This window comes from Zingiber officinale, chromosome 5A (genome assembly GCF_018446385.1).
Source record: "Zingiber officinale cultivar Zhangliang chromosome 5A, Zo_v1.1, whole genome shotgun sequence".
Taxonomy (NCBI): Eukaryota; Viridiplantae; Streptophyta; class Magnoliopsida; order Zingiberales; family Zingiberaceae; genus Zingiber; species Zingiber officinale.
Genome location: NC_055994.1, coordinates 111102536 through 111118474, shown reverse-complemented (window position 1 = coordinate 111118474; position 15939 = coordinate 111102536). Strand labels below are relative to the sequence as shown.

The window sequence follows — 15939 nt, the reverse complement described above, 5'->3', positions numbered from 1 at the left end:
TTCTTTTGGTAATCTAGATATCCAACTCTTTAAACTAATTAATTCTGAAGATGACCGACTGATCATGAAAATTTTTCACGAACCACTAGAATAAATAAAGAATTGCTTTCAAAGACTCATTCAAATAGTCAACTTTTTTAGATTTATAGTTCCACTAAAAGAAAATTTTTATAATAGATCACTGCTGGAATTCGAACCTTAAAATTTTGATTAACCGTTTAAAGAAGCTAGCCGCTCGATGGTAACCCCGGTGGCTAGAAACAAGGACTGACTGCCTCAATAGAACAATCAATTTATTGACCTACCCAAATCAATGAAACTATTTAATCTTCCCAAACTAATCAACTCGCCTAAATTAATCAAGTTGATCAACTCACGAAGACCAATTAGACCACTTGGTTACCACAAATTAATTGATTTGCTTGGCTCCACCTCATCGATTCATCTGCCTAGCCGGTCCGTATAAATCAATCCAATTAGCTCACTTAGAAGACACCCTTCCTACCTAACAACTTAGCATGATCGACCCAATCACCTCGACTGGTCTACCTAACTAGCATGAACAAGAGCAAAGGTGAAGGATAAAGTATTTATAAACAAGTGAAAAATATGACTTTCACTCTTAATTTTTTGTTTCTTATTTTAATTTCCTATTCTTGTGTTTAGCAACAAAAGATGAAAATTTCAGCCCGACTATAAATCGAATATTTCCCAGCAGTCATTTTACATTGACAGAATATTATTTTTCTACAGGAGACCAAAAGCCTTATCAAAATGTAAAATATATTCTAGTAAAATTATAAAAGATGATCAGAACCACAAAACATATTCAAGAACGAAAAAATACATCATTTATCTAAAACTTAAGGACAAACCATTAAAATAACAGATTAATACTCCTCGCCAGCTTGCTACTCAAACAACTCGTGTTCTATGTTCTCCAAATACCTGGATTACGAAATCTAGCTGATGGAGATCTTCAATGGTCGCCGTGTGTGTGTTTCGTACTGCAAAAAGGATGGGAATAAGAAAGCAATAGAAAGATATGATACGAACACAATGAGGTAAATGAAAAGCACCTTCTTGAGGAAAGCATCGATCTCCTCTTGTGACAGACCTTCTTCACCAGCATTTTTGTCCCACCCAAGTGACCTCAAGAAGGCTTCTTCTTCCTCTGGGTCAAGAATAGAGTCTAAATACGTGTGAGATTCTTCAATTTCAGCATAGAGTCTATTAGGCTCATCGGTACTAAAATTTCTATTTTCTGCTGAACAATCGAAGCCAGGTTGGCAGTTCTGTATACTGTCTGAGGAAGCACTTTGCAGGTCGTCTGCTGGTCCAAGAGAATCTGGCTCCGGAATAGAGCCTGTTGGATTTAATGATTTCTTCCTTAATAAATTGAAGAAATCATTCCTCTTCTGTGCATAAGAAAGAAGTTTTTGTTCCCCGACAGAGGCTCGTGTTAACAAACCATTTTTGCTGTTCCCTTTAAGCTTTTGGTAGGATTGGCTCTTGGAAGAAACAACTGTGGCAGATGGAACAAGCCTAACATGGTCATTGGCTTTGCCAAGACTGGAACTGTCTTCAGAAATAGGTGAGATGTTCTTTTCTCGGTTTAGCACTTGAAAGTTTCCAACATGATGCGTCTTTGCAATATCAGATCTAGCTGGTGTTCGGCCAACAAGGTTTATCTGATGGCCACCCTTTGCAAAAGAACTAAAATCTCCACCTCCACCCCTTGCACTCTTGGATTTTGCCTTCTCTGATAAGTTGCAATTCTGGGAGCAACAGATAATCTCAGAATGCAGATGATGAATAAATCAAGCATTCAAAAATAACTTCCCCAGCAAGATGAGATGAGGGGAATGAATCACTGGAAAATCAGCACAAGCAAATGTAGTTCAAAGTAACAAAAGGATGGATATCATCTGATAGTCTTGCAATGCGTACTAGAACACCATAGTATTCATCTGTTGCAGCAATCACTCAAAATCATACAATAATATAAAACAATCTAAGGATTCTTTTTGATAATAAACAACTAACCAAAGATACTCTTTATGAGAACAAGATTCCTATACCATATGAGACTAGTTATTTGATGGGCGTTTGCAATCAGCATTAATATCAGTCACATAACAATCCCACCTCTTAGAAAGGTTCAAATACTTTGTCTTTACTTATTTTACAATAATTTGATTTAAAAAAAGGCATTTTAGCCCTAGGACTAATTATAGTAGTGCATGGATCTAGTCAATTTTTTAGACTTTAGTCCTCACACCATGTTGGATGTAAGATAAATCCCTATTCAGGGGGATCTACAAGTTAAATACCTCGCAACACACTGTTATACAGAATCGTACCCCAGACATTTAGCAGAAATTCTTCCACATCTACCTTGCTTACTAGACCAAGCAATAGATCATGTTGTTTGACTAACATTCTAAAACCAAAAGGACATAACAACTGGAGTTACATATGAATTGAATAGACATTACAAAGAAAATCATTGAAGGATTTATGACAACAAACTAAATGCAAGAAACTGATGTCATTTTCTCTGTTTAATTGAGTTTAAAGATTCCACATTATGAAATCTTCATTGCATGTTTCCACGAACTAAATAAATTGATAAAAAGATTTTCATAGTGGCACTTTCTCTCAGTTTTCTTTGGATAAAAAGCTAGAGGGAAGGAAAAGGTTCTTGCCCTAATTTTTCTCTATATTGCTGTCATTTGAATTAGGTAGAAAGTTAAATTTCACATGCAATGAATCTCAAATCAGAACATACTTTTTTGTTTTTTAACAAATAAAATTTTAAAATTAGTTTTCCTCAATCTTTCCTTCACTCTAAAGAATCAGTTAAATGGGAAATATTTTAAAATATTTTTCTTTTTTTTTTACTTTGTAGGAAAGAGAGTGTTATAGTTTAAACTAGGTTTCAAGCCCTTAAGCAAAAAACAAGATAACAGTCATGAAACATGCAAAGGGAAAAAATGAACTTATACTAGATTGCATGTGTAACATAGTCTAGCATAGAGATCAATGGAAGTTTTGTGAAGTTGATACAAATAGTCGGGACAACAATGACTAATTGACTAGAAAAAGAAAAATTATGAATTCAGATTCATCTCAATTTTATTGAGTGCATAATAAGACTTTGAAAACCTTATTTAAATATTTAATACCTTCAAATGCCACAACCATAATATATGAGAGGATTGAGGCCCAACCACTGACATAAAATGGTCAAACCCAGATTTATACTAGCTCACCAATTTAAGCTTACCAAGCATTTTTCACTAGCTCATAGCCCACAATCTGGAACTGGACTAAGAACTAGGACATTACAATCTCCACCATTTAAAGCTTGATGTCCTTGTAAAAATAAATAAATAAATAAATAACTTTGTCTAAGACCAAAAATCTAACCCATATCTAAAATCCTGCCTAATTGAACATGTGAGGCTCAATAGTGACTCCAACATACATAGGAAGCTTTTCCTATGCACCCTACAATATCTATAATCAAGTCCACATTAATATGAATTGCCATGATTTTCCTAGATGAGAAAACTAACCCACTAATTCTTTTGGGCCGAGCCAAAGACTCTAAATCCTTAAACTCAGATAATAGTAGCTTATAGATTTAAGCTTATATATCAGATTCATTTAGCACACAACTCGTCATCTAGGACTAACCTAGGGTATCACACAAATTAAGGGGGAAAATAAAAGAGATTAAAGTGAGTTAACAAAGAGTAAAGGAAGTTTAACAATATCAACAGGAGAAGTGGGCATTATACATCTTCATATTCACTCCCTTACCACAATTTTATTAGCCTAGTTCTCTTGAACTTGAGAAAATATGACTAATTTAGTTCACATACTATATCTAGACAACAATTTCAATTTAAGCAGATTCTTGGATTAACACCAATATGCTACTTGGTGATCGGAGTCCATGTTGCTGAATAATTGTCTTTGAAAGATTTACACCTTCTCAGATTCAAGTCCCATAATTTTGGTGCCTGGCAGGACTAAGACTCTACAAATGCTAACAAATTAAGTTGAACTAATTGGGACACTGAAGGAGATACGGGTCACCTTTTAACCATCTATCAGCAAGATCCATCTAAGGCCGCAAACATCATCAGTGGTAGTGTTACTTATTTAACATGGTAGTGTTGCTTATTTAACCATTGGGACAAAATGAGTCTCTGATCAAATGAGGAAGAACAGGGAGAAGTCAAGAAGAACAAGGTATAAGGGTAACACCTCGTTGAATGGATAAACAGGTGGAATTGTGACGGAAATCACATTTCGGGGAAAAAAAGTAAGCAGGTTTAAAATGGAATCAGGCCGGACTTCAGGTTTTTTAAGTGTTTGGGTTCTCAAATTATACAGTATATACATTGTACAAATCATCTATTATCAAATATAATTATAGAATATTATTATATATAAGTAAAGTTTTATCAAATAAAGTATATATGTCTATAATATAGACAATAAGGAATAAGAACTAGGTTGATATTTTATGAAAATCTGAAACCCAAAATCTGAAAAATAAAATATTAAAACCAACTAGAAACACAAGTTTGGTAAACTTGGGATCATTTTCTTTGTCAATTCAAGGTGAAAAGGTTTTTCTGCCCATCCTTGTATATACAGGTTTTTTGTTCCAGCTTTCCTAGTGATCCGATAAAACCATTTGAACAATGCTAATCTAACTTTTCATGTGTTATTTTAAGATCCAAAACTCTATTCTGTATAGAATAGTCGAGAGTTTCAACTAGAGCTGAAAGTTTTCTTTGATCAAAGGATGCTTGAAAGATCACAAAAACCTCCAATTAGCTTTCCACTTAATCACTCATCCTCAATTTAGAATCAAATGGATGCAAATTAATTTCTAATCCATGTCAAAGCTTTCTAATAAATTCCCATATTACATTTACAACATTATACCTAATTGTTTGTCTTCAGAAGAATCCACACAAGCTGGTAAAATCAAATTTGTTATCCTACATAGTTTCTACAATGATTAATCAATAGCTTACCATTCAAACCCTAGATGTATAATCATTTTATTAGAGGAAAGAATCATTTAACAACTTGGAGAGAAATTGTACATAAGTCTAAAATTAAATGAACGAAATGATAATACATTCATCAATGTCATAAAAATAGGAAACTATATTTCACCAAGGAGCAAGTTAGGAAGCTATACCAAGGCTTTAGGCAGCACAGGAGTCACAGGTATCAGCTGTTTGCATTTTTTTAGAGTAAGTTCTTCAATCCTCTGAGTGTCAACAGATGACTACAAAACATACAAATGCTATGTTAATGGAAACCACATACCTATTTTAAAACAAAAATGGAAAATATTTATGCATTTTACAAATTACCTGAGAAGCATTACCAACTAGGGAAGGTCTCTGTGCCAGTGTCTCTGCCATTGTGTTTCCAGTTGCTGATGAAAGCAAATTTCCATCAGTTTCAACTTTTACAGGTACTTCAGCTCTTACTTCAGCTAGAGCTGAAGTTCCATTGATGATAGGAGTTGCAACAGGAAGACTATGGACAGCAGTCTTAGGACCAAGAGTCAATGCATCAACAGAATCTGGGAAGTTTTGTCTGACTTCAGCTTGAAGAGATGGAAAATCTTTCTCAAATTTTCTGTCAGTGATTCCAATTACACTTCCCAAAGGACTAGTGTTATTCCCACAACTTACAGGTGGTTCAGGCCAGGAGTCAAGTTTCCTTCCTGCTATCATAGATTGGGAACGTCTAAAGGCATCCTTTTCAGTCCTAACTCTTAGAAAAGAATCATGATAGTATAATCCATTGTCAACAAACAATGACCTATTTTCCCTATCGTAGGAATCAAAATCGCTCTCTTGGTTTTTGTCATGAGACCTACGGAAACTACTGTAAGCCTGTGATTTGGCAGACTTACCTCTATCTTGAGCAGCAGACCCATTAGAGCTTAAACTCCTCCTGAAATTCTTATCATGGTTACTGAGTAATCTGTTCCCTGAGCCACAGCCCATACCATTTTTATCTATAAAAAACCATAAACAGGATCAGCATAAAATTTTATAGTGGCAATACAGGAAATTTGAACATAGCAATCATAAGGAAGGCATAGCAACAACTACCAGAACGTTTGGAAGTGCTGATGCGCAAGGTATTGTTGGAACTGCTCCCATTTGCAAACTTATACCACTGTGGAACCAATGCAGGCTCATTTCTCTCCATTGGAAGCAGAGACCATTATCTATATACAGCTAATGCTCTCTACAATTGGACAATTTATAACAAATTTATCCAACGAATCTATTTCCTATCCCTAAATATCCTATCAGAAGAATCCAACCGTACTATTTCGATGAGACCAACTGTGAATCTTGTCAAAACTCCATCCCCATTGGCTCTAAATTAGCATCATCAGAAGAGTTAATCTACCAAATTCACTGAATCCGCATACAGAGCCCCTCCAGGGACGCACTTCTCTCAAGAGGGGCAGGATATAGAAGTCTCAAACAACCATAACTGCCGAAAATCAAGAAAGGAAAACCCTAGGCCAAAAATGGAAATGAAAACAAAAAAGGGGACACGGAAAAGGAAACAAAAGGGGGAACAAAATGCCACCCTCTTCCTCCAATGTCAAGGGAAGAATTTGGAAGAACTCCGAACCCTAAAGGACCATTCAGATCACTTATAACAGAACAGAAATCTTACGGAGGGCGGGGAACGAATCCCACCACGTCGCGGTCGATTGGATTCAGTTCGCGGCGGCGGTTGGTGCGACCAATACGGCGACGAATCGGGGCCGCGCTGCCTTCTTGCCTGCTCCGATCTTACTCTCTTCTCTCTCAAAATCGCAATCGAATCAAAACTGGAAACGCTCGCTCGCTCGGCTCCTTGTTTCCTTCTCGTGGCGCTTGTGCGTTTGCGAGGGAGGGAAGGCGTGCGTGGCTCTCTCTCGCTCGTTCCGCTAATGCTGTACCCTTTTTATTTTCTGCCGAGGTGTCGGGTTCGTAGACCGCCCGGTTCGCTATCGTGGTTTTGAGCGGAAGACGAACCGCCCTAGGGCCTTAGGTTTGAAATTCAGAAATAGAGTCGAAGTAACTAACTATTTGCTGTATTTTCAATCTCATGAATGGAAAAATTAAAGAATAAAAAAACGTTGAAATCTGAAAATCTTGATTTTTTTTTCCAAATCGAAATAGAATCGATTAAAATTTAATATGACTTAACGTTTTGTCATATTGATTTAATTAATATATATATAATAGTGGTGTTAATTTGCTTTAATGGAGTAGATAGAATAATAATAAAAATTTAGTTTCATATTTATTGGGGAAAAAAATTAAACGGGTGTCCGACTGTTTTTTTTTTTTTTTAAAAAAACCATCATATCTTTCGTATGAGTTTGGAACTCCGATTTCTAAGATAAAACCCCTTCCCCTTCATCTTCTGGTACATTCAATTCTTCCATTAATAAAGGCAATTCTTCCATTAATAAAGGAAGAGGAAGAGGAAGAGTCATCTTCTTCTAATATATATGTGTCCAAACCAAAGAAGAAAAAGAGGATGAGAGAAAAAAGGTCGCTTGCTGTGCGTGAGTCTTGTGCAAAGTTAAACAGAAGGGGTTCATCTCATATGAAAGGTCTCTGTACAAGGTTTGTTAATGTGCACAAGATTGTAAGAGACTTGAAGAATATTCAAGATTGGTCTGTTCAATCTCAAAAGAGATATTTGGTTTGTAAACCATGAAGAGCTTTCCAATTTGTTCGTGATCGTTATTCCAACGGTAAGTTATTCTTCGATGGCTTCTTCGATCTTCTTCTCCGAGTATCACTGTGAGTTTTTCGTTTTGTAGGAAAGGCAAAGATCAAGATCTACTATAGGAGATCACTACAAATTTTTAAAGATTTCATATTTCTATATTTTTCATGTCGTTTAAAACTATCAACAATGGTATCAGAGCAGTGTCTTAGTTCTAAAATTGCATGAAACTTGTCTCTTTGTTGAAAAAATGTCTCTGCCACCGTCGCCAGGCAAGATCGTAACTGGGTTGCGATTTGCCTCAGTTGTCGAGCCTCGAGAGATTGTTGACTATCGGCTTCCATGGTCGGAGAGTGCTGGTGACCACGTTGGGAGGTTGAAGATCGACAATCGTGGCAACCACGTTCATCATGACAGAAGAAGAAAGTGTCACGGTTGCAGCAGAGAAGAGAAGAAGAAGTTTAATCGATTTAAACAGATGTCAATCGATTCAAAATCTGTGTAATCGATTAAACTGATGAATCATAATAAATCTGGGTAATCGATTCAAGCACAAGTGTAATCAATTCAAATATATTTTTAATCAATCTGAGTAATCAATTAAAACATATTTGTAATAGATTAAAGTTAGTTATTTTGAAATTTTAATCGATTCAAATATCAAGGAATCGATTAAACTGACTAAGATGAACAATATTAATTAGTATTCATCCGTCAAAAGTTTTTTTTAAAAAATTAAAAAAAAAATAAACATGAAAGCAATGTCATGCAAGAAAACAATACGATAAAAGAAAGCTTTTTTTTAACAAAAATTGATTGAAAATTAAAACTTTGTGTTTTTAATTTTTCAATTAATAATTCTTGTATTTAAATTTGCATGACTATTTAATGGCCCAATCTAAATCTGTCTAGTTCATTGGAAATAGACCATATCATATCGGATTGGTCCATGAGGATCCTAATCTAATTCAAACTATTGATTGATTTAATCAGATTAGTTTGATTCAATAATATCATGATCTAATTCAAACCATTAGTTTATTTAATCAGACCAGTTTGATTCAATAATATCAAGATCTAGTTCAAACCATTGGTTGGTTTAACCAGATCGGCTTATTATTGATTTAATTGGGATGAGTTTAAACTTTTTTGTTGGACTTAAATTGGATTTGGTTCACTGAACCAGACATACCAAGTTAGTTTAACTAGACTAGTTTTTTGGTCCAATTAGACCCCGATCTAATTTAAACCATTAGTTGGTTTAACTAAACTAATTAGATTTATTCTAATGGGTCAAACTTGATCCAATAGACATTGGTTTGATCAAATGGACCTGAGTTTGATCAATAAGTCTGATATTAACTTAAATGATCTTAGATTAATAGAACATAGGTAAGAAATTCTAGTCCAGTTAGATTAGTTCTAATGAGGACATTGGACAGAGCATAGAATATGGATTCCCAATCAACCGATCAAATGGATCAGTCGATTTAGACTCTTGAAAATCAAGAAAATTTATTTTTCTTTATTAATAATGTTGGTTCTATGCCTATATAAATTAAATTAAGCCGATTTTGTACTGGTTAGTTGGTTTTGTACTAACTTATTTAATTTCAATTTAAAGATGACACAGATGATTACCAGTCCTAGAAACTCGAATAAGAAGAGTTTCCAATCCTAGATAATTTCAGGATCTGGGCGTTGATTCGTTCATTGCCGGAGAATCCTAAGGTGGTAGCATACTAGATATGGAGGCTCTCCGAAGGGAGAACCTTATATGCATAGTTGTGTGTGAAGCTACTTCACCATGAGTTTCTAGAGGAATATCTTGAAGAATTTGAGAAGGATCCAGAGGAGGATCATGAAGAATCTAAAGAGGATTCTGAAGAAGTTTCGATAATAGATCAAATTGAAAATCTTGAAGTTGGTCTATCTGAGATTGCCTCAAATGAGTCGAGGTTGAAGGGGATTATGTTGGTCACTGCACTAGTGTCTATCCTAGTGGGAGTGATGTCAACCTATCTAGTTTACAAGAGTTCTGTTATTGTTACTGTCATTATATATGAACAGTATTAATACATTTAGTTCATGTCTGTTTGTTATATGTTAACAATATATGACATGTTTATATGAATGATATGTTCATTTATATATTGATTACTCTACATGGTACATGAAAAATGATTAGTTCATTTTAGTAAATGATTAATTCATTTAATTAAAGAAATCATAATAGAGCGATGATTAGTTCATTTGTTAGGATGTATGTAATAGTATTGATCAATGTTGATTTGATTGGACCATACAAATGATGAGTGGAAACATAGTTATCACTTGATTTTGTAAACCAACTCAAATTAATATTGAGTCAATCATAAATTGCATGCATATAAATTGAACTGAATACTAAATAATATATTTATTTATGTTAGATTATGACAAATAAGAACATCATAGCTAAACTCAATAATAGAGAGAAATTACATAGAGATAACTATAAAATCTGACAACTCAAGATACAATATGTTGTTAAGGAAAAAGAAGTTCTTGAGGCTATAAAACAGGTTATGGAAGAACCTGTAGATCCCATTACACAGAACAGACGAGATCTTGATGTCTATAAGGCATGGAAGAAGAAGGACTCCACTGCTAAGGGAATATTGATTAGTTCAATGGTGGATGACCTAGTTTTTGAATATGAGTCGTATCTTACGGCTCATGCAGTTTGGGTAACCCTTAAAGAAAAATACAGTGGAGGAAGTCTGAGCAAGCTTCGATAGCTAACGATTAAGTTTGATAGATATATTAAGCATCCAAATCTTTCAATGGTTCAACGTCTCAAGGAGATATCGAACATGATTCAAGAGCTTAAAATTGCTAGTCATGAGTTGATCGATGAACAACAGGTTCAAGCAGTTATTCGTTCCCTTCCATATTCTTGGGAGACCATGAAGCATACCCTAACTCACAGTGAGAGAATTAAAACTTTCATTGACATCTCACACCATGTAGAATTGGAGGCGGAGAGAGTTGAATCCACAAGGATTTCAAGACTAGGCTATGTGGCTATTGGTTCTGTTGGATCATCTGAATCCAAGAAAAAGAAATGGGTCAAGAAGGGCAAGGGAAAGAAGAAAGAAGTTGTTGTTGTGGGACAAGACACAATCAAGAAGAAAGGAAAGAACACCAAATTGAAACAATGCAAGTATGTCTTCTTTTCTTGAGCATTTTGTTGCTAGTTCAGTGTTGTTAGTTGATTCTTATCCTTTATAGATTATAGATTCGGGAACAACCAACCATGTAGCTCGGGAGCGAGTTATATTTGTAAAGTATCGACGGGTACCAGCTGGCAACAAATGGATCTATGTAGGAAACAATGCAAGAGTTGAAGTCAAAGGAGTCGATACTTGCAAACTCAACCTCCGTAATGGTAGTATTTTGTTTCTACATGATGCCCTATATGCTCCTGAAATTTGCTGGAATCTTGTTTCCATTATAAGTCTTCTTGATTTAGGATATTATATTAATTTTTATAGTTGGAGTGTTGAACTTAAGATTGATTCAGTGCCAATCGGATATGATTTTTTATCAAATAGTTTTATGGTTCTTGATGTAGAACTGATATCAATTGTGCTATTAGGGGTTGTTTTTCGAACATTGCTCTAACTAGTGATGCAGATATAACTAATGAGGTTTGGCATGCTAGATTAGGACACATAGGACAAAAACGTATAAATCAGTTGACTAGAGAAGGTCTATTGGACACTCGGGCTAAGATTCATTTGTCTATATGCAAGCATTGTCTTGCTGAAAAAGTAACTTGGAAATCATTTGGTAAAGCTATAAGCACTGAATCATCATTGCAATTAATTCATTCAGATATTTGTAGTCTAATGAATGTGAAGGCTAGACATGGAGCTTCCTATTTCATTATATTTATTGATGATTTCTCTCATTTTGGTCATGTGTATTTGATTTCTCATAAGTCTGAAACATTAGATTGCTTCATTCGTTAAGTGAACGAAGTTGAGAATCAAACAGAACGTAAAGTTAAGACTTTACACACTGACCGTAGAGGGAAATATTTGTTTGATATGCTCAAGACAATATGTAATGATATAGGGATTATTAGATAGCTGACAATCCCTGGAACTTCATAGCAAAATGGGGTTGCTAAAAGAAAAAATATAACTCTTCTAGATATAGTTAGGTCTATGATGGCGCAGGATAATTTGCTGATCTCTTATTGGGGAGATGCATTGCTAGTTACAACCTATATACTTAACAAAGTGCCTTCAAAGTCAGTTCCATCCACCCCATATGAACATTGGATAGGCAGAAAATCGGATTAATTAATCTAAGACCCTACGGGTTAGCTGCTTATATTCATGGTAGTTCTCACAAGTATGGAAAACTAGGACTTAGGGGTAAGAAATGTATCTTTATTAGATATTATGAGATATCCCAAGGTTATGTTTTCATATATGAGCAACTAGATGGAACCATCTCCGAAATAAATTCGAGAGATGCGATTTTTCTTGAAACATAGTTCTCAACCAGAAGTGATGTTGATAGAAGTGTTCTTTTTTTTTTTTAAAAGTATGAGATATTATCAACAAGAGATGTGTCAAAAGATATTCCTGAGTCTAGTCAACCCAATGAGAGTGATTTGCCAAGTCATAAGTTGACTTCTCAATAACCCAACTTATGAAGAAGTATTCATAAGATTAAACCTTAGAAATGGTTTGATATTAAGAATAAGACATTAATAACACTCTCAGTTGATACAATGAACCTCGAACGGTTGAGGAAGCATTAAGATGCTCAGTTAGAGAAAAAAGGTAAGTTGCAATGGAAGGGGAAATGGAGTCAATGAGAAAGAATCAAGTTTGGGGTTATAGTTGATCTTCCTCTCGGCCGAAGGGCTATTGGGAATAAGTAGATTCTCAAAATCAAGAGGAAAGTGGATTGATCGATTAATCAATACAAAGCTCGACTAGTTGCAAAAGGGTATACCCAAATGGAGGGTATTATTTTTGAAGAGACGTTAAGTACATCTTAGGAGTGAAGATCATAAAAGATTGATCAAAAAGATTTTTGGGTTTGTCTCATGAGGCTTATATTGCTAAGATGCTACAACACTTCAATACGTCGGATTGCAACATTATATCCCAAGACTTCTGAAGAAATAGCCAAAATGAAAGTAATACCATATGTTAGTTCTATTGGTAGTTTGATATACATTATGTGGTGTACTTATCTTGATATAAGCTATGATGTTGGCTTAGTTAGTCATTTCTAGTTAAATCCAAGATCGAGACATTGGAAAGCGGTAAAGAGGGTATTTAAATACCTCAAAAGGACAACAGATTATTGTACAAATGCAGATTAGGTATGGGACCTTGATGACAGAAAAAAATTCACATCTGGCTATACCTTATTGCTAAATGGAGGCACCATCTAATGAAATAGTAAGAAGCAAACTTATATAGCCTTGTCGATAATGGAAGTTGTGTGGTTTGGCTTGTGTAGCCTTATCGACAATAGAAGCTATATCACTAGGCTTATGTAACCTTGTCGACAATGGAAGTTGTGTAGTTTGCACATCAATTGTGCAATAATCTGTCTAGTTGAAAAGGTTCCTGAAGCATTTGAAGATTGCTGAAGACAGTGGAAGTTCTATTACAATGTACTATGACAGTCAAGATGAGGATCCCAAATATTACAGCAAAGACAAACATATAAAAAAATTAAGTATAATTTAGTAAGGGATATTGTGTACAAGAAAATGTAAATTCTTGAGTATATCCCTACACGTACTATACTTGTAGATCTTTTTACTAAGTCATTGGCTAAAGAGTCAGATCAAGAATATGGGAAGTCTTTGTGACTTCATAAAACACGTTAAATGTTATGATCTATTCAGTGTATATAATGTTACATTTTGGATTAAAGTCTCGATCAGTATGTTGGTAGATTGAGATTGGTTCACTCATATGGATAATCATCTTTATTTGTTAAGTATAAATAGAGGTAAGACTGTTACCTATGGGACAACTTATGTAGATGTGAATAGAGACATACTCATAAGTTAAGGTCGCTTTGATAATTATATCAAGATGTGATCATTTATATAATGATCGGAGTAAATGTACCAACTATTTACTGAATATGCTTAAGGCCAGATTGAAATTCATATGTTGAATTCAGGATTAGACATTAGGTATGTCTAGATCGAAATCTGTACGATGTTAAAATTTAAGAAAAACATGCACTCTTTTTAGTAAAGAGAATAACATCGTAGCATGTGATTCATACCACATGTGCTATGACGACAAGAAGGGTAGTAGGAGAATGGATCCTTACTTTTCTACTATGTGAGACCCTTGAGATTATAAGTTATTCTCAATTTTACCCTAAGTGACTATTTAGCTGTCTACTTGAAGTTATAATCAGTGTCTACTACTTTAGCATGTTTCCTATTGAATATGGATGATTCAGTCTATAGAGCATAACTAGGAAAGTGACTGATTAGAATGAATAGATTCTAGTTAAAAATGAAGATTAAATAGATTTACATCTTTTAATGTTATTCACTGGTCGATCTATTTTTGTTATGTATAGAAATAATTGTGAATATTGAATATGGGGCATGCTCTTGACATAATAGTCATTGTGAGGGATTAGAGATGCTCATATTGATGTAAATGAAGATTATTTAATCTAGGTAAATAACAAGACATGAATATCTTCAAGATAATGTTTATGTGTCATTGGGAGATTGGATGTTTCTTGGATAATGGATATATTCCACCAGGAGAGAGGCTATGTGCCATTATGAGAGTGTCTTTAATTCATTTGAAGAGTGGTTAAGTAAAGTGTAACAACTTTGTTATCATTGATTACTCAGAGAGCGGCTATGTAAGATGTAACAATCTTCTTAGCGACTATCGCTCAGTGTGCTTGCTATCACATGAACCATTTTTCATAAAGTATAGATTAGATGTTCTTATTTGGTCTTTATGACTAAATAGTATTTATTTGGTCTTTGTGACTAACTAATGTTTTCCTCTAGTCTTTGTGACTTGATTATAATATAAACTATGTGACTTACATGGTCTTAGTGACTAGATGACCTTTATGAATTGACTTGGACAAGTGGGAGATGTTAGAAGATGAAAGGGCACCCATTTCTCTTCATCTTCTAGCCCATTCAATTCCTCCATTAATAGAGGAAGAGGAAGAGTCATCTTCCTTTAATATATATGCGTTCAAGCCAAAGAAGAAAAGGAGGACAAGAGAGAAAGGAAGAGGGGGTTTACTGTGTGCAAAGTCTTGTGCAGAGTCAAAGAGAAGGGGTTCATTCCATATGAAATGTCTCTATGCAAGGTTCGTCAATATGCACAAGATTGTAAGAGGCATGAAGGACATTCAAGATTGGTTTGTCCAATCTTGAAAGAGGGATTTGATTTGTGAATCATGAAAAGCTTTTTGGTTTGTTCATGATCGTTCTTCCGACCGCAAGTTATTCTTCAATGGCTTCTTTGATCTTCTTCTCAGAGAATCACTATGAGTTTTTCATTTGTACGAAAAGTAAAATCAAGATCTACTACGAGAGATCACTATGAATTTTTACCGATTTCATATTTATGTATTTTTCATGCTGGTTAGAACTATCAACATTCTACTCCATGTCTATCATTCATAGATATTCGACGGATCATTCTTTGAGAAATCTGATACAAATTTTTTTTCTTACAACAAATATATGAATACAAGCAAATGACAAAATAATGCAAGGAACAAAAATTACATAAAAAAAACTTTATTTGCTCACTTTTTTACATTGTTTATTGCTTATAATGATTTGAAATGCAACAACACTTTCCTTGGGATTTGATCATGTTATAGAAATCTATAATTACTCGTTGTTTTCTAGAATCTACCGCATTAGTTGACTAATTTAATCTATAATATAATCGATTAATTTAAATGAACTCATGACTAAATCATATGGGTCACTACCAGTTCTTTTAATGATTGTGTAATCAGTTGATTGCTTATTCTTTATCAGTCAGCTAATCCAAATTTTCTTTGTTGATTGTTTCATTGATCAACTATTTCTTACAATCATATCGGGATAAA

At 34.5% G+C, this 15939-nt stretch overlaps 1 protein-coding gene across 1 annotated transcript; it reads right to left on the bottom strand.

The window, feature by feature from the left end:
* Positions 1 to 674: 674 nt before the first annotated feature.
* LOC121981383 lies at positions 675 to 6984 on the bottom strand. Its single transcript, XM_042533864.1, has 6 exons — positions 6745 to 6984; positions 6162 to 6555; positions 5409 to 6064; positions 5231 to 5320; positions 1080 to 1778; positions 675 to 1007 (listed from the first exon to the last, which is right to left on the bottom strand). The coding sequence occupies exons 2-6, from the start codon at positions 6259 to 6261 to the stop codon at positions 963 to 965; spliced, it is 1590 nt and encodes a 529-aa protein (XP_042389798.1). The 5' UTR covers positions 6262 to 6555; positions 6745 to 6984; the 3' UTR covers positions 675 to 962.
* Positions 6985 to 15939: the final 8955 nt, after the last annotated feature.

Excerpts from the sequence above, each read along its gene's own strand:
- LOC121981383 (XM_042533864.1), bottom strand. The coding sequence starts at position 6,261 with ATGGAGAGAAATGAGCCTGCATTGGTTCCACAGTGGTATAAGTTTGCA. Across the intron at positions 5,321-5,408 it reads TAGTTGGTAATGCTTCTCAG|TCATCTGTTGACACTCAGAG; the intron begins GTAATTTGTAAA and ends TATGTTTTGTAG. Across the intron at positions 1,779-5,230 it reads CTGTGCTGCCTAAAGCCTTG|AATTGCAACTTATCAGAGAA; the intron begins GTATAGCTTCCT and ends TGTTGCTCCCAG.